The following is a 25829-nucleotide window of genomic DNA, read 5'->3' as shown; positions in this document are numbered from 1 at the left end:
TGTTGCCCATTACAGTCTGGTACAGGCATCGGAACCGCCGTCAGCATATCTTCGTTTGTGTGTACAACGGAGGAATTCCTGGCACTGTTTGGACTCCTTTACACAATTTATTAGCTCTTCGTTTGTTCTCAGCTGGTCAAAATACCACCATATATACATATATAAATCCAACGAGCGCATTTAGCCCAGCAGCCAGCATTGTTTTGGATGTTCAGCAAGTTCCGTCACAAAATATACTTCATAAAATTTTTCAATCAGGTTGTGACTTTTCCCTGATGCCTTTTTTTTTCCGTATCTTTAGGTTCGGTGTTAAAAATTCCAGTGTGAACACTAAGCAAACCAGGACTAAATGTATCATTTTCTTTTTTGGTCCGGACCAAGAGGACCAAGAGAACCGAACTACAAGTGTGAACACACCCTTACTTTCACTTTTGTTTCAAGTGTTCTTGAGCCTTGGTCCAACACTCTATTAGGTGAGCTACAGCACAAGTGTAGAATATTTTTATCAAGTTGAGTAGAAATTAATCAAGTATAATCAATGTTAATATAGCTATTTTATTCCACAAATATTTCTGATGGTCAAGCATGAATCTTAGTGTGTGTGTGAAGCAGCCTGTTTAGGAATGGAATGTGCTCACATAGGGTAAACTGCTCTCATGACTGCTGAGAAAATATATGGTGAAGTTCCTCCACAGGTGGCTCCTGTCCACTTCTTAAAATAATCGGACTGGAGTCAAAGAATAGGATGATGGATAATGGTGACATGTATGGAATGTATTAGCCATGCCTTGGTAGAACATATATAAGTGGGAAGGAACCCATTTGCTGGAGATGTTGTGCTGGGAGCAACTCGGCTTTTTTATCTCTGATAATAAAGTCTATCTTCTGGCATCGAAACCCCAAGACTTCAAGAGTGATGTTTCACAGAGGTGGCAGAAGCCAATACACAAGATAATCACATTGGAATAACTGTGTAAATGTTGGTGGGTCTGTAATACAAGCATAATTTTTCAAATAATGCATTAGAGTAAAAGTGTTTTGAGCAGTGTGTGAGTAATAGTGCAAAAAATAAGTGTTAATATAATCATAATCAGCCGTTGTTGTTGTGATTTGTGTGAATGTGAATTAAACGCACAGTTGTTGTAGCGCCTCTAGTGTTAATTTCACCAAGAATCTGCAGCAAATCGTAGAATTCAGCACGTAAAAGTCAGTTTGCAAAAATGTAGTAATAGTAACGTTCATTCTATGAGACTAGGTTGCAAAAAACGCAAGTGATTCTGCGTTTTTCTGATGATTCTATGAGAACAGGTTGACCATTTTATGGGGTGTTTAATGCTCACTGACATAGTTCTTATAATATAGTTCATAGTTCTATAATATTCTAACAGTCAGGTGCTGGAAACAAGAACCAAACATGAATTTAAAAAGGTGTAAACGTATTTATTCAGATACCAGGCCATCACATCAATCCTATACAGCTCATCAAACAGAGTATACTGTTGTTGGTTAAATACTTATTTATAAATAGACTGTACATCTGTTAAATAAATCATTCACTATTGTGTATTATAAGTCACTTGGTGTTTTGCTCCAGCTTCAAACTGTCTTCCTCTAAGTGCTACAGGTCATGCGGTGTAAGTGCTGGCACGCTAACTGGTGGTCTTGCAGCAGTCATACAGCGCAAACACAAAACACTGGCAGCTCCAGAATCACATCTCTGTCTCTGCCAAAAAGCTCTCACCCAGTCCTGATGTCATCAGGACCATCTGGGAGCTGGAAGAGTCTGGAAGGGTCAGAGACAATTTGGTAAATGTTTGAAATGTGTACTTCTAAAGAGGACAGGAAAAGGCTAAACCAGTTCTGAATGGCTAGTCTTTGTCTACTAAATATTCTTCCATAAAGGGATAGTTCACCTAGAAATTAAAATTCTGTTATCATGTATTTATCCTCATGTTGTTAAAAACCTGTATGACTTTCTATCTTCTGTGAAACACAAAAGGGCTTTTTTCCAAAAAAAAAAAAAAAAAAAAAAAACAATGAAAAATTCCCTGGCTGTTCTTTTCTATATAATGAAAATGAATTGGGACTGCAAATGTCAAGTTCCAAAATAACAAATGAAATGCCATAAAAGTAGACTATACAGTATGACCTGTAAGCTATATTCCAAGTCTTCTAAAGCCTTACGAAAGCTTTGTATGAGGAACAGACCCAAATTTAAGCCCCTATTCACTGCGCTCCTCCTATGTCTTTGCCTTGCAAATCTATAATATATTTTTCAAGTGTCAATCAACCTGAATTGATTAAGTTCATTAAATAAAAATGTACATTTTGGTCTGTAGGTGGCATGAAGCAATCGCATGACTTCTGAGGACTTGGAATGTAGTTCACACATTGTATGAACTTCTTTAATAATATTTTTGTCCTTCTATTTGTCATTTTTGAGCTTCAAAGATCCCCAGTCTCCATTCACTTTCCTTATATAGCAATAAAGCAATCAGGATATTCTTAAAAAATGCACCTATTGTGTTCAACAAAAGAAAGTTTATTCAGGTTTGGAAGAGCATAAGGGTGAGTAAATAATGACAGAATGTTCATGTAAGGTTAAAAAACCTTACTAAAATCTAATGACATTAGGACATTTAGTACAGAGAACAACTCACAACCTGGCAATTATAAGAAATGTAAATCTCTATTTCATAAATAGTATCTGATCTCTCCTAAATATTGCATGAGAAATGTGAGTTTCTGTACTTCCCTTGTTCCCCGGCTTCTTAGAAGCAGTTACTCCAGGAAAGTCATCCACACACAAAGAGGGAGAGAGAAAGCAGGAAATCTAAATGAAACAGTCTTGAAGCAAATGGAACAGGCTGAGAGAGTGAGACTGGGTCAGCCCTTACTGATGTGGGGAACCCAGGCCGGTTTCTCTCTGGGGGTCACCGAGCTTCCACAGGCCTCTCCGTCTTTATCTTCCTCCTCCTCTCCTTCAGAGAGCAGATCCGAGATCTGCTGCTGGAGCTCAGGGCTGATGTCGTTTTCGGCTAGAACCAGCACACGCAGGCTGGTGGGATAGTTCTCCACCATGTCTAGGAAGACCTGAACGGATGAGGAAAATATGCCCACAGCATAAAAGATTGCATGTAGAGAATGTTGAAAATGAATGAAATAAATGAATCTATCCTGCAACTTGATTTATCAGTAAAGACATACAGTACATGACCAAAAGTATGTGGACACCTCTTTCTAATTAATAAGTTTGGCTACCTAAGATATAATTTCAGCTTGCATCAAATCAAGCATATGGGCATTCAATCTGATTAGACAATTTCCTGAGTATGTTTTGAATTTAACTTCTCGGTTTAATACAAGTTAAGCTCAATCAACAGCATTTGTGGCATAATGTTAATTACCACAAAAATAATTTTGATCAGCCCCTTGTTTATTAAAAAAAAAGAAAGTGGTTACAGTGAGGCATTTACAATGGAAATGAATGGGGCCAATCTATAAATGCTAAAATACACACTGTTTCAAAAGTATAGCCACAAGATGTAAACATTATACATGCTAGCATGATATTAGTGTGACCAAACCAATTACAAACATTTTCTGTGTAAAGTTATATCCGATACCGTGATTTCAGGATTTGTAATATTGACTATATAACTTTACAAGATAAGGTTAGTGTTAACATGTATAATTGTGGCTATACTTTTAAAACTGTGTATTTTAGCATTTAAGTCTAATTTATGATTTGTAGTAATCATCATTATGCTACAAATCCTGTTGATTGAGCTTACTTTGTACTGAACCTGGAATATTCCTTTTATAAATTATAATCTTTAGGAAGTATAAATATACTATATCTGCAATGTGGCCATTGTTTGACCTGTATGTTATTGGTCTTCTAACACACTAACAACAACCTAAATATAATTTACTCCATAAAGGAATAGTTAAGGTCAGTGCTAAAAACAATGAGCCACTATGAACAAGCTTTTCTGTCTCACTTTATATTAGGTGTCTTTAATTAATATGTGCTAACATCAAAATACATACAATACAATGTACTTTTTGTGTAATTATATGTTGTTTTCCAAGATTCTCACAAAATTCACATTTGCTGCTACTGAGGTTGAGGTACGGGTAGGGTTAGGGTATAGGGTAAGGATTGGGTTAGGTTTAGGATTAGGGGTAAGGTTAACAGTGAAACAATAGATGTGAATAAATGCAGGTACTTTAACCCTTCTGTTCTGTTAAAGAAGGGCCGCTTCACAGTTCATGGTCATTTTTGACCGGAAACAGTACAGGTGTAACCTCTTTTTTTATTTTTTACAGAAATTATTGCATTTATTCTTCCCTGAAGTAAAAACAATAAAAGTATGCACTTCTTTTGGGATTTAGTTTTTTAGATCTTATTTACGTAACTTCACTATAGTAAAAACCTACACTTCTATAAGTAGAGACACGAAGAACATATAAGAATGTGTCCTGAATTGGGGGAAGATTGCTGCCATCTGGTGGAGAAAAAAAAATAACATGACTTGAAAATCATGTTATGACAATAATAGCCAGTAGATGGCTGCAGTGTTCTATGCAGCCACCTACTGTGTAATTATTCTAAATTTTATCACAAGTTATGCATTTGGATACAGTCCATTCAGAAAGTATTCAGGCCCCTTCATTTTTTTCCACATTTTGTTATATTGCAGCCTTATGCTAAAATGCTTTAAAGTATTTATTTTTTCACATCAGTCTACACTAAATAACCCATAATGACAAAGCAAAAAAAAAAAAAAAAAAAAGATTTTTGATAACTTTGCAAATTTATTACAAAGAAAAAACTGAAATATCACATTGACAGAAGTATTCAGACCTTTTGCTATGACACTTGAAATCTAGCTCAGGTGCATCCCATTTCTCTGGATCATCTTTGAGATGTATGTACACTTTGATTGGAATCCACCTGTGGCAAATTCAATTGATTGGACATGATTTGGAAAGGCACACACCTGTCTATATAAGGTCTTACAGCTGAAAATGCATATCAGAGCAAAAACCAAACCATGAGGTCAAAGGAACTGCCTGCAGAGCTCAGAGACAGGATTGTGTTGAGGCACAGATCTGGGGAAGGCTACAATTGTATTTTTTGGCTGCATTGTATTGGAGAAGGGCCTTGGTAAGAGAGGTGACCAAGAACCCGATGGTCACTCTGGTTGAGCTCCAGAGATCATGTGTGGAGATGGGAGAAACATTAAGGGGTCTGAATACTTTGTGAATGCACTGTATATATTTAGACATTATCAAACTATTTTTTGTCAAATAGAAAGTTCTGCTGCTGAAATCTGTCTTTTTACCAAATGTTTAAACCACTACCCCTAGTGGCCGAAGTTGGAAGTGCTGTTTATGTGAAATGACCACAGGGTGGAGCCAAAAGTGAGTTGTATTTTTAGTTGTGAATGATGTACTACAGTCAACAGGAATGCATATTTTATTAACCATACGCCCAAACCCCAACCCTAGCCGTCAGTTGAGTAAAAATGCAACCTAGAGTGAAAATGCAACCTCCGAATCATGCTCATCATGGTTTATGTGAACGTAATTACTTCCTGGCTTCCTCGGCACAAGAACACATGTCTTAGAGGCTGCTCGCAGAACATGCTATCAGTAGTGACAGAGAAGGGTAAACACATCTGAACTGATGCAAAAATGTTGATTTCCAGTATGATCATTGTAACAATGTTCACAGTTAGGGAAAAGGAGGAAGCGGTATGTTTTATTTCTTTGAAACTCAATATTTATGCTTTTCAGCGATCACACTCAGAAACTACGCTTTTCAGCAGACATAAATTCACACAGTCTTTCTCCAGCTCGTCTCTCGTAACTCTTTCTCGTGACTGGCGTCTGGCTCACTCTTAAAGCCCATCTCCGCTCTCACTGCAATGGCAAACTGCTGTTAGAGACAATCATTGTCAGGTGATGATCCTTACCGTTCTCATCTCCTGATCTCGCTCTCCATTCACAAACCAGCGCTTAGCCACGCCCCCACCACCACAATCATGTTGGCACAAGAGTGTTTGAACGGTGTGGAGAGGAGATGTGTGATTCTGCCTTGAGCGTGGAGCGATGTTTTTTAAAGACAGAGCGTCTGTGTTCTCTCTCACTCTAAAATCGCTCCAATACTTCTCAATCATGAGCAAAATGGTCCAAATAGCTAAAACATGTCAGCAAGACCTCACCATGTATTAGACAATGTTACTAAACAATTAGCAGTCAGAATAATAGAAAGATGGAGTCTAAGTGTAGTCTAGGATGGTAATGGCATTAGATATTTGGATGAATGGGGTTGAGAACAAATTATGGAGACAAAACTGACTGAGTCTCTTCTCTCACTTCTGGCTCCCTGCAGAGACAGTGCGTTTCAAATGCTTCTCTGGATTCTCAGCTAAACTGGCACTCTGAGCCCTGTGACTCAAGTGCCCATAGGCCCAGATGGAGTCTGCAGAACTGTTTTGCATTTATTTATTTTTTATTTATTTATTTATTTATTGAAAACTTTGAGTTTCTTTGAAAACAAAGGTGTTGAGATGCCTCAAAGTTATTTCTAAATATAGCTTTCATTGATGTATTAGGTGGCACTTTGCAAAAGTTTACAAGACTTTGTCTGCAAGATTTTAAATCAACATCCATACACACACACACACACACACACACACACACACACAAATGCATACACTTGTTATCTCTAGCAGTGGTTTTGTTTATTGATTTCAATCACCAAGTGGAACTATGTTCTCTGGACCAGGTTTTATTTCAGTGTAATGTCAGGTCAGGGCAAGTTTTATATTGGGGCAGGTTGTCACATGTATTTTAAAAGTAATAACATTTTACTATTTACAATACCATTACAATTTTTGTTTGGTCAAATCAATGGTAAGATATTTTTATCTTTTTCATTTTTGTTGTTTCATGAATTGTATTGTGTATCATAATTGTTCTACTTTATTAATTTTATTTTTGCTGAAAAGCCTATAATAGGCTGTTTAAAGAGGTGTAGATTTGGTATCGGTGGAGTTCGTGAGATGATGACATTGGGGCACGTTGTCACAAAAGGTCAACGTAAGTGAGTTCACTGAACTGCATCTTTTATCTCTAGCGTGGTGTCTATAAATCCTCTGACCGCACTGAGAAATTTTGGTTTCAGAGTTTGTGCTAATTTAGATTAACTACTTCTCCATTCATTGAACTGTAGGAAATTATATAAATGCACATATAAATAAATAACTAAATTCGATACAAGGGTCTAAAATATTGATGCAATATTGTGAGAAAAAGAGTCTCAATATATCGATATATGTTTGTATCTGCACAACAAGCCACAAGACATTTTGTCAGTTGCTGGTTTTTATTTCACACTACAGTGAAACCACACTGGTCCAAAATCCCACTTCACATAGCTTTGTTTAAATTACATATACATCAAATATGTTCTGATTGGCAATGATTGTGTCATGTCGCATAGCATTTTCACTTTCAGTGCGGACAGACATATTGCATGATGCTGGAAACTTGTTGTGTCCTACCTGGATAGTACACTATGTGACTGAGGTTGATATAAACAGAGGAAGTAGTTGATGGAATAGAGGTGTCAATCTGTACTTTCATCATTTCCAAGCCAGTTATCTTTTATGTGTCAGCCCAAAGCTGAATCATTCATTTACACACATAACAGATTGAAAAGGGCCAGACTTTGCAATTACAGCCATCGTGAGGGGAGCACACATGAGAAAGCAATGTTTTCAAACACTAAGAGCACGCACAAGAAGTTTACTGTGCAACTTTGCCCTCTAGTGGAAGGTTGTGAAGACAAAATAATACTCTTATCAATTTACCCTTTGTTGGCAGTTACAATTTCACTGAACAACAGGTAAAGTTTGACAGCTTTTTTTAAGGGAATACTTCACCCAAACATGAAGATTATCTAAGGATAATCAGTGGCTGTATCAGTGGTTATCACACAACGCATAATGTCATATGGACTACTTTTAAGGTGCTTTTTTTGTTCTACAGTTGAAGTCAGAAGTTTACATGCACCTAGGTTGAAGTCATTAAAACTCATTTTTTTTAAACTATAGTTTTGGCAAGTCGTTTAGGACATCTATTTTGTGCATGACACGAGTAATTTTTCCAACAATTGTTTACAGACAGATTGTTTCACTTTTAATTGACTATATCACAATTCCAGTGGGTCAGATGTTAACATACTCTAAGTTAACTGTGCCTTTAAGCAGCTTGGAAAATACCAGAAAATTATGTCCAGCCTAATTTAGCTTCTAACTGGAGTCAATTGGAGGTGTACCTGTGGACGTATTTTAAGGACTACCTTCAAACTCAGTACCTCTTTGCTTGACATCATGGAAAAATCTAAAGAAATCAGCCAAGACCTCAGAAAACAATTGTGGACCTCCACAAGTCTGGTTCATCCTTGGGAGCAATTTCCAAATGCCTGAAGATACCACGTTCATCTGTACAAACAATAGTGCGCAAGTATAAACACCATGCGACCACACAGCCATCATACCGCTCAGGAAGGAGACGCATTCTGTCTCCTAGAGATGAACTTAGTTTGGTGCAAAAAATGCAAATAAATCCCAGAACAACAGAAAAGGACCTTGTGAAGATGCTGGAGGAAACTGGTAGACAAGTGTGGGGATGGGAGCGTGGTCATGTAACTGTCTGCAGGAGAGGGAGGGCAGTGAGGCTCGTTACCTGGGTTGTAATTATCTCTAACACCTGTCTCTTGTTATAGTGATGGCAGAGGGAGACCTGAAAAGGCGCACCAGCACATCAGAGAGGCAGAGAGAGTTGGCTGCATGTGTCCACCACATTATAGTGTGAAGCCTCAAAGACTAAATACTTTTTTTTTTAAATACTCACATTGACCGTTTGCTGCCTCCTGACTCCTCCATTGCCCTGAAAACACGAACCTGTCAAAACAAGTATCTATATCCACAGTAAAAATGAGTCCTATATCGACATAACCTAAAAGGCTGCTCAGAAAGGAAGAAGCCACTGATCCAAAACCGCCATAAAAAACAGACTACAGTTTGCAAGTGCACATGGGGACAAAGATGTTTCTTTTTGGTGAAATGTCCTCTGGTCTGATGAAACAAATATTGAACTGTTTGGCCATAATGACCATCATTATGTTTGGAGGAAAAGGGTGAGGCTTGCAAGCCGAAGAACACCATCCCAACCATAAAGCATGGGAATGGCAGCATCATGTTGTGGGGGTGCTTTGCTGCAGGAGGGACTGGTGCACTTCACAAAAGAGATGGCATCATGAGGAAGGAAAATTGTGTGGATATATTGAAGCAACATCTCAAGACATCAGCCAGGAAGTTAAAGCTCAGTCACAAATGGGTCTTTCAAATGGATAATGACCTCAAGCATACCTCCAAAGTTGTGGCAAAATGGCTTAAGGACAACAAAGTCAAGGTATTGGAGTGGCCATCTCAAAGCCCTGACCTCAATATGATAGAAAATTTGTGGGCAGAACTGAAAAAGCATGTGCGAGCAAGGAGGCCTACAAACCTGACACAGTTACACCAGTTCTGTCTGGAGGAATGGGCCAAACTTCCAGCAACTTATTGTGAGAAGCTTGTGGAAGGCTACCCAAAACATTTGACCCAAGTTAAACAATGTAGACCCACTGGGAATGTAATGAAAGAAATAAAAGCTGAAATAAATCATTTTCTCTACTATTATTCTGCCATTTCACATTCTTTTTTTGTGATAACATTTTTTTTAATTATTGATTCATCTATTAAACAAAGAAAAGCAAAACATTTGACATTTCACATTCTTAAAATAAAGTAGTGATCCTAACTGACCTAAGACAGGGAAGGTTTTCTACGATTAAATGTCAGGAATTGTGAAAAACTGAGTTTAAATGTATTTGGCTAAGGTGTACAGTATATAAACTTCTGACTTTAACTGTTTATGGAGCTTAGAAGTTTAAATTACCATCCACTCGTCTTGTATACAAAACAGAAGCTTGTACATTCAGTGTAATATCTTTTTTTGTTTTGCAGAAGAAAGAAAATAATACAGGGTTGGAATGACAGTCAGTAAATGATAAACATTTTTTGGGTGAACTGTTCCTTTAGGAGCATAGAAAAAACTACATATTTGATATACTGTACATGCTAGAGATCGACCGATAGTGGAAATTGACGGTACCGATAACAAAGGTGGTGGAAAATGACGATAGTTTTCATATACAAGAATGTTAAAAAATGACTATATTATAACTGGCACAGACATAGAGGCTACAAGAGTCCAACATGAATAAAATGACAGATTCAGCTTATTGTTCAACCAAAATCCCAATAATAACAAAAAACAAAATCAATAAATAAAAAATGAAGCCCAAAACACACTAGGGACTCTTATTTTGAAAGGCCAGAGACACAATGTATGTGGGCACGTTTCTATATAGTCACATTTTTCTTTGCATGCCCTCGCTTCAATGTAGATTACTTGATTATCTAATCAAAACAGAACTGGTCACAAAGGAGCATCGAGGAATAATAATAAAAACACTATCTGCATAGATTTTTTACCAATGACCCGTAGTTCCAAAAAGCAACTATCGACACTGATTAATCTGTTAAACCGATATATCAGTCTACTTCTACTACATGACTAGCCTACTAACCTAACTCTAACCTTCCATTCAAGGGCAAAATTAATGTAGCCACTGTGCAGATTATATTACATGCATCACCTGTCAGGATCCTGAGATTTATGTTCTGTGTCTCTGTGTGAGCACACGGCTTTGGTTGTTTTCCTTGCCGTGTGCTCTTCTGTCTAGTCTGTGTTCCATGTTCAGAGTGTGGTGTCTGGATCCTGACTCTTCGGTCAGGTTTGGTCTTGTTTCTGAGTTGTGATCCAGAAACTCATGCTCCATGTCTTGTCTTTATGAGCGCATGGCTTCATGTTTGGTTTTGATTCACTTGCCATGCGCTCGTGTCTGGTCTTGTCTTTTGTTGGAGCACATGGCCAATGATGGCTTCGTTGCCATGTGCTCTATTGTCTTGTCATTGTATTTGTTCCATGTGTACTCTTGTCAGTTTGTCTTGTTAGTTAGCACATGGTTGTGTGTTTGTCTTGCCATTTGCTTCCCTGACTCCGCCTCCTTGTTCCCTCATTACTCTCCCTTGTTTAGTCCTTGTTTATGTAATTAGTTTCACCTGCTCCTCATGTGTCTTGCTGCCTATATATTGTGCCTTCTTCCCTCATGTCTCTGCCAGATTGTTTTGTACTATTGTGTATGTACAGCCTGTGAGTTTTGCTTAATGGTTGCCGCCCAGTCCGCTCACCCCTTTCCAGTGGCCGCCGCCCAGTCCGCTCACCCCTTTCCAGTGGCCGCCGCCCAGTCCGCTCACCCCTGTCCAATGGCCGCCTCCCTGTCTGCTGCAGTCGTCCACAGCTCTGCCTGTCCAATATCCTGCTGTCGCCAACGATCAGTCTGCCCAACTCCCTGTAGCCACCAATGACCTGTCCACTCAGGCTGACGAAGCCCAGTCTGCCCAGCTCCCTGGGACCCCTGTACAGTCGGTTCAGCCCTTTAGGGACCCTGCCCGGTCTGACCTGTCCTTTGGTGCTTGGGCTTTGCCCTTGTCTTTGGGTCCTTAGCCCATTGCGCCTTGGATTTCCACGTCATTCCTCAAGCCTCCTCCCAGGTCGCTGGACCCCGCCCCTTACCTGAACCCCCTTCACAGGCCACCAGACCCCGCCCCCTACCTGGTGCCACAGCCCAGGTCTCTGGACCCCACCCCCTACCTGGTGCCACAGCCCAGGCCTCTGGACCCCGCCCCCTACCTTGACCCTCTTCTGAGGCCTCTGGACTCCGCCCCTTACTTGGTGCCACCTCCATTGTTTCCCCCACCCTCCCTCCCTCCCTTGGTTGGTTCTGTCTACATCCCTGGTCTGTGTTTTCTCCTTGTCTGTTTGTTTTTGTGTCTGTGGGATGCCAGGTGGCGTCCCTTTTGTGGTGGGGTAATGTCAGGATCCTGTCACCTTTGTCGGTTATGTTTATTGTGGTGACAGGATCCTGACACTTATGTTCTGTGTCTCTGTGTGAGCGCACGTCTTTGGTGGTTTTCCTTGCCTTGTGCTCTTCTTTCTAGTCTGTGTTCCATGTTAAGAGCGTGGTGTCTGGATCCTGACTCTTTGGTCAGGTTTGGTCTTGTTTCAGAGTTTGGATAAGGACACTCATGCTCTGTCTTGTGAGCGCATGGCTTGATGTTCGGTTTCGGTCCTCTTGCCATGTGCTTGTGTCTAGTATTGTCTTTTGTTGGAGCACATGGCTAATGATGGCATTGTTGCCATGTGCTCTATTGTCTTATTGCGTTTGTTCCATGTGCACTCTTGTCGGTTTGTCTTGTTAGCACATGGCTTTGTGTTTGTCTTGCCATGTGCTTCCCCAATTCCGCCGCCTCGTTCCCTCATTACTCTTCCTCGTCTAGTCCTTACTTAGTACTATTGTGGATGTACTGCCTGTGAGGTTGCCTTGTTTTGTTCCAGTTATCCAGTCAGTCCTGTCTTTTGTTTTAGTTTGTTGGTTTATCCCTCATGAGTTTTTGTTTGCTTTTTTTTTTTTTTTTTTTTTTTTTTGGTTCTTTTTAATAAGAGCCTTTATACTTGCCTTCTGCGTTTTGGGTACTTCCTCAAACCGTGCAACCACCATGCAAGTGTCTATAATTCATCACTGATTTAAATAGGAAATTTAGTTGTAGTGGAAACAAGTTTTCTCTCTCAGAATTCAAGGTAGGTCTTTTGGCAGGTTATTTTTATAAATTGACTGTTCAGTATCTGTTTGTGTAGTATAGAAGCGTTGATAAGAATATTAGATGTGACAATTAAGAAGGACTGCAATAGTCATACATTTTAGAGAGCAATTGAACATCATACGCTTTAAAGGGATAGTTTGCCCAAAAATTAAAAGTCTGTCATTTACAGTAACCCCATGTTCCAAACAAACTGGACTTTCTTTCTTCCATGGAACAGACATTTACAGGTGGATATCCTTGCAGCTCTTTTCCATATAATAAAATGTAACTCCTAAACAAACACCATAACAGTTGTCCATATGACTTGTGTGCTATATTCCAAATCTTCTGAAGACAAACAATAGCTTTGTGTGATGAAAGGCCAAAATTGAAATGATTATTCACTGAAAATCTTTCAGTAAATAAATACAATTTTAGTCTGTTCCTTCACAAAGCTTTTTGAAGGTGTATGGACCACTTTGATACTTTTTAATGGTGCTTTGTGAACATTTAGTTAACTACATTTGTTAATATGAACTAACAGTAAACACTACTTTTACAGCATTTTATTAATCTTGGTTAATTTCAACATATACTAATACAAAAGTTGTATATGTTAACATTAGTTAACTAAATTATGAGCTAACATGAACTAACAATGAACAATTGTATTTTTATTAACCCTTTAAGCCCTGAAGGTATTTTTAAAGATTTCCTGTTTTAGTGACATACCCAAAATTAAAAGCTTATAACTCGACCCACAAAAAAAACAAAAAAAAAAACAAAGTGTCAAGTGTTTTGTATCACTGTAAAGAAAACGTTTCAGTTTTTTTAATGATATAGATTATGATATCGATATAGACTCTCAAAAAAACCACAAAATTTCTTTTTTTTCCCCTTATTTTTCTGATTTGACTTATATATATATATATATATATATATATGGGTGTAAATAAGGTAGATCTGAAAAACTGCTTTTGTTTTCTTTCCAATCATGTCAACTGTAACTGATAATATTTTTGTGTTGATTCAAAAATCAAAAGTTATAGCATTACAAAATAATTTATCCTAGTGTACAAAAAATTACACATGCAAACACAACAATGACTAAAGGTATGCATAGCATGCAGATATGATTTTAGTAATGAGATTTCACAGAATGAGTGCCTTTTGACTCAATGAGTCTGCATTGAGTTTGTGTTATTTACTTTCTGCCATCTCCTGGTGGCCAAATGTAACAGTCACCAATCACATGTCTCTCTGCACAACTATGGATGATTTTTGCACCAGTCTGAACCAAATCCAATTGGTTTAGTGTTCCATGACACTATTAGCAGCCATATCACCTTGTAGCCTTGTATCACAGTTGCTCACTGAAGCTAAGCAGGTTTGAGCCTGGTCAGTACCTGTATGGGAGACCTCCTGGGGATAACCAAGGCTGCTGCTGGAAGAGGTATTAGGGAGGCCAGTAGGGGGTGCTCACCCTGCAGTCTTTTTGGGTCCTAATGCCCCAGTAAAGTGATGGGGACACTATACTGTACAGCTTCTAAGCTTTAAAACAATACCTTGTGATGGTCAAGACTGTAGTGATTCATATTTTGACAATAATCTTTTTTTTCTCATGGGCCCATCCGAGCTTAAATGGTTAACTAACATTAGCAAAGATCAATACATTCTGTAAAAAATATATTGACCATTTTAAGTTCACGATACCTAATGCATTAACTAATGTTAATGAATGGAACCTCATTGTAAAGTGTTACCGGTCATTTTGGAGCTTGCCAGCCATTATATGGAACAGAGAGGCCCAGATGGTCTTCAAGAATTCACCTTTTATGTTCCACAAAATGTCATAAAGGTTTGGAATGACCCAAGAGGGCGAGAAAATGACAGAATTTTCCATTTTAAGTAAACTACAGTATTTCTTTAATAATCTTGACTGCATTTTACTTAACCTGGAGTTTATTGTGATTGCAATGTACATATATTAAAATACATATTGGGATTAAATATTCTTCCTTGATTTTTTTAAAACAACTTTAAAAAATAAACAATATACTAAAATTACATAAATCAAATAAAGATTTTGCATGGAGTAGTTCTGAATCTACCTGTGCTGACTGATTGGTGAGGCCAGTCCCCTCCAAGTCCAGAACTTCCAGAGTTCGACTGGACGCAACAGCGACAGCCAACATTCCAGCAATCTGATCCCCTGAAAACACAACCAGTGGGAACAGCGGAGACAGAGGGGTCAAGATGCAACACTCAATCTTTGTGGTTTTAAAAGTGCAAACCCTGCATTTCTCCAGCAGCAATATTTGTGTACCAGAGTGGCAATTTCATGCACTGGGGAGCAATGGTCAGCAAAATAAATGTCTTAAAGGAAAGAAAAACATAAAACATCTATACCATACGCTATACTTCAGGAAAAGACTTGCTTCCTTGCAATAACTGTTGAAGAGATTTATGTGTCAAACCAAAAAACTCAATTAACTTAACATGTTCTTAAAACAAATCTTTGAGCCCATTACTGATTAAAAGTGTTGTAGTAGTAAGCTTGTTTGACATACAGTGGGGTCCAAAAGTGTGAAACCACTAGTGAAAATGCAAATAGAAATTTGGCATCTTTTACTGAAAGATACATTTAAAGGGAACATTCCGTGTTCAATACAAGTTAAGCTCAATCAGCAGAATTTGTGGCATAATGCTGATTACCACAAAAAATGATTTTGACTCGTCCCTTCTCTTTAAAAAAAAAAAAAAAGTGGGGCACTTACAATGGAAGTCAATGGGGCCTATTTTTGGAGGGTTTAGAGGCAGAAATGTGAAGCTTATATTTTTATAAAAGTACTTACATTAATTCTGATAAAACTCATGTATTATTTGAGCTGTAAAGTTGTTTAAATTGTAATTTTTACAGTCATTTTAGGGTTTTAGTGTTTTTTACTTCGTCATGGCAACAAAGTTGTAAAATTGGCTATAACTTTACACAGAAAAGGTTAGAAAGTGATTTTATCACACTAAAATCATGTTTACATGCATATTGTTTATGTTTTGTGGCTAAACTTTTGAAAAAGTGAGTATTTTAACTTTAATCAATATTGTGCCACAAATGCTGTTGAAAATGCTGTTTTCTGTTGTTCTATGAGTAAAACAAAATATGCATAAAATCTGTGTGTGCTGATAAGCAGCAATTAAACGTGAACATATGACAATGAGTTTCAAATAAACCCTAATGTGTTAATCATTGCTGATCAAACTTACTGTTAGTTTGCTAAGTTGCTGTCAGTTCACCAATATCTGTGTTTAATGGCCAGCATAAATCCATTCTTTTTGGGCATAGTCTTTACACGGCTGGTGAAAATTGCTCACCTAAAGGATTGTAGTCAAGGTTGAGGACCCTTAACTGTGAGCTGTGAGCCACAGCGATGGCCAGTCGAGCCCAACCCTGGCTGCTGATGGCTGGGTTGGCACTCAGTGTAAGCTCTTTAAGCCCTGTGCAGTAGTATTGATCATATAAAAGAGCATTGTTAATTCACCATAGCTGTAAGTCTGCTGCTAAATCTCAATTCATTTTCAGATATCACATTCTCAAAATCTTAAAAACTCATTTTTTCATTATCAGTCTGCATCCTCATTTGTTTATATAATCTGAATGTGTTTGCGTTTAAAGTGGAATGTGTCATGAATACTGTTTACTGGTTAAATTGTAATGCTTTACCTGATTTGGCTCCATCCGGAGGTAGCATGCCACAGATGAGACGCACTGCTTCATCACCCAGCATGCAGTCGCCCAAGTCCAATGACACCAGCGAGGGATGAGTGGAGAGAGCTACATTAAGAGTGACCAGTCCTGCATCTAACAGTGGACTCCCATGTAGACTATAAGAGGAAGAGTGACAAGAGTTTCAGGGACATCATGTTCTGTGCTAGATTCTAATTCCCTGAAGAAAATAACACTTCTTGCAAAACAACAAAAAGGCTATGGTTGTGTCTGAATGAAAAGCTGCATCAGAGACAACTTAAACTTGGCCGCTGTCATGACACAGTGGCATGTCAAAAAACAAAACAATCTTGTTTTCTGTGCATGAGAATCAACAAATAATGCTTCTGTGATGCCTTATTTAATATAAAGCAGTAAAAGACAGTTAAAGGGCTGGTTCACCCAAAAATGAAAATTCTCTAATTATTTACTCACCATCATGGCATCCCAGATGTGTATGACTTTCTTTCTTCTGCTGAACACAAATGAAGAATTTTAGAAGAACATTTCAGCTCAGTAGGTCCATACAATGCAAGTAAATGGTAATCAGAACTTTGAAGCTCCAAAAACCACATAACGGCAGCATAAAAGTAATCCATAAGATTCCGATGTTTTAATCCATGTCTTCAGAAGTGATATGATAGGTGTGGGTGAGAAACAGATTAATACTTAAGTCCTTTTTTTTTAACCATAAATTCCCCTAGGTGGCGATATGCAGGAAGAATGTGAATCCGCAAAAACAAAAGTAGAAGAATGTGAAAATGAAAGTGGAGATGTATAGTAAAAATAACTCAAATATTGATCTGTTTCTCACCAACACTATCATATCACTTCATAAGATATGAATTTAACCACTGAAGTCTTATGGATTACTTTCAAGCTGCCTTTATGTGCAATTTGGATCTTCTAAGTTCTGGCCACCACTCATTTGCATTCTATGGACCTACAGAGCTGAGATTTTAGTCTAAAAATCTTTGTTTGTATTCTGCAGAAGAAAGAAAGTCATACACATCTGGGATGGCATGAGGGTGAGTAAATGATGAGAAAATTTTCATTTTTGGGTAAACTATCCCTTTAAGGGTCATTCTACTATGCAGTACAATTTTATGTCCCCATTGTTTATGTCTTAATATATTGAATAAAATATATAGATATAAAAGATATTAATATAGATATTAAATATATATATATATATATATATAATATAGTAGAGAATTTTATATAATTTCACTACTTTGGTTTGAGAGGATATTTCCATTTTTGCCATTAGCCATGGTACTATGCACTTACTTCTAAAATAAAAACTTGGAAATTTATTAAGAAATATTCTAGCTGTTTACGTGGGAATTTTGTTTTAATTGGTAATCAATTTACTGTATATGTTTTTCCAAACACTTCCATATCGATTTCAATATCCTGTTACATTTATGTAATATCCCTTTCACTTAGAAAAGCCAGTTCAATGGTGTCATCCTCCAGGAAGTGACTTTATTTTGGCAGGAAAACAACAGCACAATCATCAATAAGACTTTATGAATTCTGTGATGTTTTGTGGTATTTGTTTGTTTTATTGTAAAACATTCCATCCTGTTACAGCAATCGGTAAATATCAATATTTCAAAAGATGGTTAAAAACATACCATGGCATCCTATGATAAATGTCAATCACTGATCAATGGCTAACTTTAGTCCTTTATTTCCATCCTGTTAGGCGTTCCTTTTTTATTGTGCAAATTATCAAGTTAGAATTAATAATGTTTAAGTGCTTAAGCTTGACCAGAGCATATTCTGAAAGTGTGGTAGTCCCTTTTTAATAGAAATACTTCCTTAGATTACATATACTTTGTATATTTTTTATAAAGTCTACTGCATAACAGGAATAACCCTTTATAATAAAAGATGCAAGAAAGAATTTACTTTGCAAATATTGTGATGTCATTGCTGTCTGTTCGAATTTGACTGGTACCAACAGAGTAATTCTCACATGCACACATGTTGGTGCAGCTATCATTATGAGGACTCTCCACAGACATAATAATTTTTATACTGTATGAACTATAGATTCTATCCCCTAACCCTACCCCTACCCCTAAACCTAACCCTCACAGAAAACATTCTGCATTTTTATATTTTCAATAAAACATCGTTAAGTATGTTTTTTAAGCGATTTAAATCATGGGGAAACTAGAAATGTCCTCATAAACCACATTTATAGCATAATACCCTTGTAATGACCAGTGTGTAACCTAAAAAAAAAATGTCCTGATAAAACACACACACTCGATTTTATTGAAGTTAACTATTTTGTTTCTTTTCTTTTGGAACATGAAAAGGGAATTCTGAAATAATCGTATAACGTTCAAATCAATATTTTTAAATTTTTCCCCTTTTTAAATACTTTGGACAAAAATCTGAGAAGCTGATTATTTTGAAAAAGAATTGAAATTGATTTGAACTTTACATGTCAACATTTACTAGACACTCTAAACAAATAATCATTATTCATCTAATTTGATTTAAAAAATAAACAATTTATCACATTACCGAAACACAGCAACCAATTTTACACCTTGTTTGTGTGTGTGTGTGTGTGTGTGTGTGTGTGTGTGTGTGTGTGTGTGTGTGTGTGTGTGTGTGTGTGTTTCAGATTAACCCAAACAATTTTTAAAAGGGTTTATGACTAATGGTTGGTTTGAGAATAAATTAGCAAAACTGGCATTTAATAATTGTTAAAAGTTTCCTGGCTGTGTAAATCTGTTTCAAAAATGATAAACAAGTTGCAGTAATGAGAATTTAATTCACAATTTACTGCTAAATATAAAAATATTTGCTAAGATCATTTAGCAAGATGAAGCACACATTGCGTTCAAAATTTCAGAATAGAACTTCATATTGAGTTTTATATTTATATTTTACATTTATTAAAAGTAGGCTATAAAGGACACTAGTAGGACCTATAAAATATAAATTTGAATGGAGTCATGGACGTTATGTGATTCGAGCTAAATTAATTGCAGAGAGGAATAATAATAATAATAATTATTATTATTATTATTAATAATAATTCAGTGGTGCCTTGCAAGCAGTGTAACAACAGACGCCTTTGCTCGAGCACTTACAAGAGTGTCTGGATGGATCTGTTGGCCTTCAGCGCATCTGCCAGCTGCTTCGTCCGGTTGATGGTGGACACAACACCGAGGTTCAGGTTCAGTTGCGCGAGAGAATGCGACTCTGCCACGCCGCGACACACACGGCCGAAGTCTCGATCGGACAGCTGACATCCTCGTACAGACAGAAGCCTCACACTGTTCTCTTTCAGATTGTCGCATATATCTTTGATTTCAGCACCGGACAGCGCCTCTCCCGTTATCTGAATCGAGCCCGGCAGCATTTCGGTGGCGTCAAGGTTGACTAACGTTCCAAGTGGACAGCATTATGGATTGAGGAGTTAAAGAGATATATAAGCATATATATATATATAAGCGCCAACTTTGAGAACACAACAGGCGAATATAGATCACATCATTCGATTACACAGCGACTTCTTCTACAGTTTGGCCAGTTTTAGTGAAAGGAAAATATAAAACGTCTACTAAAAAAAACAAAAAACAATACGCTTGTTTGTTTGCAATTAATGCTCCGCAGCAGTTCTTAAGGACTGTTCAGTTCGAATATGATCAGACGCACGCAACAGAACGCAAGTGTCTCGAGATGCGTTTTTAAAAGTTGACGTTCTTTTTAACTGAAAACGCGGCGTTCCTACACGAGACTTTTTAAAAAAAAAAAAAAAAAAAAAAAAAAGAAGCAAGACGTGGCCCAACAAATATAACAAAACGGAGGTGTCTCAAGACGCGTTTTTAACAGTTCAGTTTTTTTTTTTTTTTTGACAAGGCGTTTAAAAAACGCGGCGCTTTGTGCGAGACGCTGAAAGAAAACGCAACGCTTAAAACGTCCGTCTAGCGCAAGTTTACATTGGAAAACAATTTAAAAAACAAGGCGGACAGACGCAAAAACACGTACGATGTGAACGTCCCCTTATAGTTCTAGCGTTCCAGTGTCCATAGCACTGACATCATTGCCCATCGACTGTCCTTTCGCAGCTGAAAAAAAGAGCATTGGTACGCAATTTCTAACACATCCGACGCTTGGGCAGCGTGAACGCCAGTTTGCTATCTATAGGCTCAGAAAAACGCGGAAAGGTGTGGTGCGCCTACTTCAGCTTTTTCTGTTTCCTTTGCGCTTGTATTCCCGACATGTTTGTTTGGTTCCTCAGGGCTTCATCCTTGCCAACATTAAGGCAAAGATGACAATGGAGTGTTTGCCTCCGTTTGCAGGTGCTGTGGGTTACTATGGACACCCTATAAATGTCTCCCACATTAAATTGTGCTCATCTTACCACCACCAGCACCACCATTACCAAAACAGCCGTTTGGTTTGTTCAGGCTTTAGGTAATCCGCTTGACAGCTGATGTCGCATGATTGGCCACAAGGAGAGAATGTGTCTTCTGGGTTGAGCGTGTGTACAAAGGCAAAATGGGCGAGCCAAGAGCAAGTGAGGTAACAAATGACCATCTATTGCAGTGTACGGATGATCACGCATGATTAGTTGGGTCTTGGAGCTAGATTGTAGAGCGTTATGAAATATAGGGGGCACCGGGGCTAGCTGACACACGATTTATCACAGTTAATAGGTTATTTATTTGGGTAGGTTTATTTTGGAAAGTCTGTTTCTGCATAGGCACGCACCATGCGGTCTTGGATACAAAAAAAGCTATTGAACATTTACAACGTTAATGCCTGTTGGGAAAAATATATAGTTACTTTAATATGAACTAATATGAATATATTGTCACACTACATAGGGTAAGTTTTCACAAAGGGGAACCTGCCATTAAATAGCCTATATAACCTTTATAGCAAAAAAGAAAAAGAAAAAAGCAACCAAACAATTATGAAATGCAAAATTATTCATGAAACAGTCAAATTGAAAAAGGTGTTAAAACATGTAAAAATATTAAACCATTGTTCTGAACAACAGCAATTCTAATTAATAAATTAAATATATAGGGGGTGACCGAGGATGGTTGACTACAGGGGTTGGTTGGAAATTGATTTCTGGTAACATCTAAATTTTCACCTTTTTGACCTTCACTGATTGTTTCTGAATGCTAAAAATCTGACAACTTGTCATTTCATCTGTGTCCAAACAAACATTAAACCCCTCTGCAAAAATGTTATAAAAATAATACCGAGAAAGATTTTTAAATATATAATAATTGTAGTTAATAGTGATGGGTATCAGTTTTTGGTAGAAGATATAAGCTTGTGATAAGCTATGCTAGCTGTCTAACATTGTTTACAAAAAGAATGTAAGATCCCACTTGGTTGGCACATTGCTTTTGTTTTTTTGGCTAGCACATATTGTATAAAAAAGAATGCTGAGGTTCATAACCCTTATACACACTATTTACCAACTTAGATCTCTACAGAGTCAAGTCATTTTTATTTGTACAGAACTTTTCACAACACAGATTTAAAGAAAATGATGCTGTAACAGAAAATGCTGCTGCAATGTCTTGAATTCCTCATTGCACAGTTTAAATTAAAAATGTGATTGAAAATCATGCCTTGAAATTATTTGCCTTTAGGCTCCCAGTGATAAAGCCAAAGCTGACAGTGGCAAGGAACCCAAAACTCCATAAATGCGCCTCACTGTCTGGTTGGCACAGACTACAGTTAGTAGTCATCGCTCAGCAACACATAGTGGTGGGTAGTGTTGTCAAAAGTACTGGTAATTCAGTACCAAGTCGATACTAAAATAAAAAAATATGTAACGATACCAGTGTTTCTGCAGTACTGGTAGTACCGAGCACTGACACAATCCGGTACCAGCGCACAGTTTGACCGACACATGACAGCTTTAAAATGCTCATTTTGAGTGTGTGCTCTGTTACTCCTTACACTGAAATGGACAATTAATCAAATTAAAATTGTGACATGTCCTAGTGTGATTTATTAAACCGCTAAGACTTCAGTCTTAGTGTGGAAGAGCTGCGTACTATGAATGAATGTATAAATTCGACCGCACATACATATTGAGAATCATTCACATGTTGTATGAGATGACAGAGCAGAGCACTAATCTACTGTGAACCATGCAGCACATGTAAACTATATATTTATATAAATAAATCACAGCATTTGTGCTTTAATCTCAACTCATCTTTATTAATAAAGCATTTAAAACAACAGAGTTGACCAAGGTGCTTCACAGTAATACAATTTAAAACATAACATTTAGAAATTAACCAAATACACAAAATACAAACACTCCAAAACTGTGTCCTATATTTCATTTGTCAGACTCAAAGGCCAGTGTAATGAGATGAGATTTCAGACATGACTTAAAAGTCTCCATGTCGCAAACTGTTTATCCGGAAAGTGAAGCTTCCGGCAAAAAATACACGTTATAATAAAAGCACATTTCAAAATATAAGCTAGATCCCTGAAACTAAAGAAATTGTGACAGAAATATATTACAACTGTATAGTAAAATGTAATATTCACTGTAATGATAATAATAATAATAATAATAATAATAATAATAAAGCAATATATCACAAACAAGACAGCTGTTGAATAAAATTCTAGCAAAAAAAAAATGCAATGACATGTTGAAAAGTTCTATTTTCACTTGTTAAAAGTTTTAAGAATGAATTGATTAGACACCATTTTGATGATGAAATTAAACTAAAACATGGAGTTCTGGAAAATACTACTATTACTACTAATAATAATAATAATAACAAAAAGGAAAGCATGATTTGGTAAAGAATAAAACAGATTTCAGTAGTGCGCTACTTAAAAACACTTAAGCAATGCATTCTTGATTGAGAAACACTTGAAGGAAACATGGATTTCTTTTAATTTATTATTTACATTTAAATGTATCTTTTTAAATAGGCTTTTTAAATGGGTATGTTCAATAGCACATTGTCATATTAGCATATTTATGCTGTGGTTCCGAAACTGGTATCGAGAACCGTGAAATTTCACTGGTATCAGTACTGACTACTGAAATTTTGGTACCGTGAAAACACTAGTGGTGGGAGTTGAACATCGGGCTGGACCGAAGCTGTTTTTGGCAGGTATATGTATCCTGAGGATGAGTCAGGAAACAAATAGAATAATATTAACATAAATACCATTCACTTAAATGCAGAGTTATAGAATATGAGAAGTGTTTCCGGTTTCCAGCAGACCTGACTAAATTAGGGATAAATTAGGTGTATGCCTAGCTGAAGTCTAGACTTAAACTGAGAGAAAGTGTCTGAGTCCTGAACAATGCTAGGAAGGCTATTCTGTAGTTTAGTTTAGCCAAACAGGAAAATAATCTCCAGCCTTTTGTGGATTTTCATATTCTAGGTACTATCAACAGGCCAGAATTTTGCAATTGTAGTAAACGTGATGGATTATAGTGTGATAGTAGGTCGAGTTTGTTGACCATTCAAAGCTTTGTAAGTAATAAGCAACATTTTTAAATTGATATGAAATTTAACAGGTAGCCAATGTAGTAAAGATAAAATTGGGCTGATATGATCATATTTCCTGGTTCTTGTCAGCACTCTAGCTGCTGCATTTTGAACTAACTGAAGCTTATTTACTGAACCTGTGGGACATCCTCCTGGAAATGCATTACAATAATCTAATCTTGAAGTCATGAATGCTTGAACTAGTTTTTCTTTATCAGAAACAGAGATCATGTGTCGTAATTTAGCAATATTTCTGAGGTGGAAGAATGCTGTTCTACAAACATTGGAAATGTGATTTTCAAAGGACAGATTGCTATCAAACATAACACCCAATTTCTTCAGTGTAGAAGATGATGTAGCAGTACATCCATCGAGAGACCAATTGTTTTCTAGCATCTTATTTTTAGAGTTTTTTGGTTCAATAATTAGTACCTCTGTTTTGTCAGAATTGAGTAGAAGGAAATATCTAGCCATCCGGTCTTTGATATAATAATTTAAAAAAAAAACTCTTCTAACTTGGAGAATTGGGAAATTTCACCAAGTCTTGAATAAATGTAAAGCTGAGCATCACCAGCATAACAGTGAAAGCTTTTTCTATCAGAAATGTCTCTGGATGATTGGAATTATTACAAATATAGAGAAATGTATAATATTTGGTGTAAGCCCCATCCTATGGTTCAGCGCTCAGATACTTGCTTGAACCATCAGATCCTGCAGGTGGCAATGACGGCAGGGGAGCGGAGCTTACCCCAAAAGGAATAAGAACCTCTTTAACCTATGCAACCAAAATAAAATATAAAACCAAATAATTAGACTCAGGATTATGCCCAGGTCTTCAGAAGGTGAGGGACAAATCTGAAAGAAGAGGAAATATCAATAAATGATGCAAACATAAGCCTGTATATGACTGTGCAGCATGCTACTGTTGTGCCAGACCCTGCAGAAGGGTAGGCAAGCTTATTAGAATTGTAGAACCCTTGCAAATGGGTGAGCCTTATTGTGCAATATATTTGCAAAGGGGTTGACAATGATTGTGATTGAGCCCTTGCTTGTCATTGAGCCCTTGCGAAAAGGTGGACATAGTTGTGCAGTAACTCTGCAAAAGTACAAATAAAATTTTGCATTTGAGCCCTTGATAAGAATGATGCCTTCTGTGCAATGCTCCGGCAAAAGGACAAATGCTGTTTGCGTTTGAGCCCCACGATAGGGGCGATGTGGTTTGTGCAATACCCCTGCAGGAGGACAAAAGAGGTTTGCATTTGAGCCCTACAATGGGGGTGAGCCTCGTTTGTGCAAAACCCCTGCAAAGATAAACAAAGCTTATAATGGCCTGGGAAGCTCAGCGAGTATTGATGCTGACTACCATGCCTGGAGTCGCGAGTTCAAAACCAGGGCATGCTGAGTGACTCCAGCTAGGTCTCCTAAGCAACCAAATTGGCCCAGTTGCTAGGGAGAGTATAGTCATATGGGGTAACCTCCTCATGGTCACGTTTAGGGGTTCTCACTCTCAATGAGGCACGTGGTAAGTTGTTTGTGGATCGCGGAGAGTAGCATGAGTCTCCACATGCTGTGAGTCTCCTTGGTGTCATGCACAGGGAGCCACGTGATAAGATGCGCAGATTGACTGTCTCAGAAGTGGAGGCAATTGAGACTTGTCCTCCACCACCCGGATTGAGGTAAGTAACCACGCCACCACAAGGATCT

General features: G+C 37.5%; 1 protein-coding gene across 2 annotated transcripts; it reads right to left on the bottom strand.

The window, feature by feature from the left end:
• Positions 1–1419: 1419 nt before the first annotated feature.
• Positions 1420–21094, bottom strand: LOC127412300 (leucine-rich repeat-containing protein 73-like). 2 transcript variants are annotated; one of them, XM_051648548.1, is made up of 6 exons: positions 19713–21094; positions 16552–16712; positions 16203–16325; positions 14942–15042; positions 2898–3093; positions 1420–2806 (listed from the first exon to the last, which is right to left on the bottom strand). In XM_051648548.1, exons 1-6 carry the CDS (start codon positions 19982–19984, stop codon positions 2796–2798), a joined length of 864 nt encoding a protein of 287 aa, XP_051504508.1. In that variant the 5' UTR covers positions 19985–21094; the 3' UTR covers positions 1420–2795. The 2 variants fall into 2 exon arrangements, with proteins under 2 accessions (XP_051504508.1, XP_051504507.1); XM_051648547.1 differs by having other exon boundaries at positions 1420–2784.
• Between the last annotated feature and the right edge of the window lie 4735 nt (positions 21095–25829).

Source organism: Myxocyprinus asiaticus, chromosome 21 (assembly GCF_019703515.2).
Source record: "Myxocyprinus asiaticus isolate MX2 ecotype Aquarium Trade chromosome 21, UBuf_Myxa_2, whole genome shotgun sequence".
Classification (NCBI taxonomy): Eukaryota; Metazoa; Chordata; class Actinopteri; order Cypriniformes; family Catostomidae; genus Myxocyprinus; species Myxocyprinus asiaticus.
The sequence above is the reverse complement of the archived record's forward strand: the minus strand, read 5'-3'. Positions and strand labels throughout refer to the sequence as shown.

Bases quoted from the DNA above. Each gene is read 5' to 3' on its own strand.
- LOC127412300 (XM_051648547.1), bottom strand. From the start codon at position 19,984: ATGCTGCCGGGCTCGATTCAGATAACGGGAGAGGCGCTGTCCGGTGCT. The intron at 16,326-16,551 runs GTAAAGCATTAC...ACTACTGCACAG, and splicing joins TCCGGATGGAGCCAAATCAG to GGCTTAAAGAGCTTACACTG. The intron at 15,043-16,202 runs GTGAGCAATTTT...TTGTGTTTTCAG, and splicing joins CCTTGACTACAATCCTTTAG to GGGATCAGATTGCTGGAATG.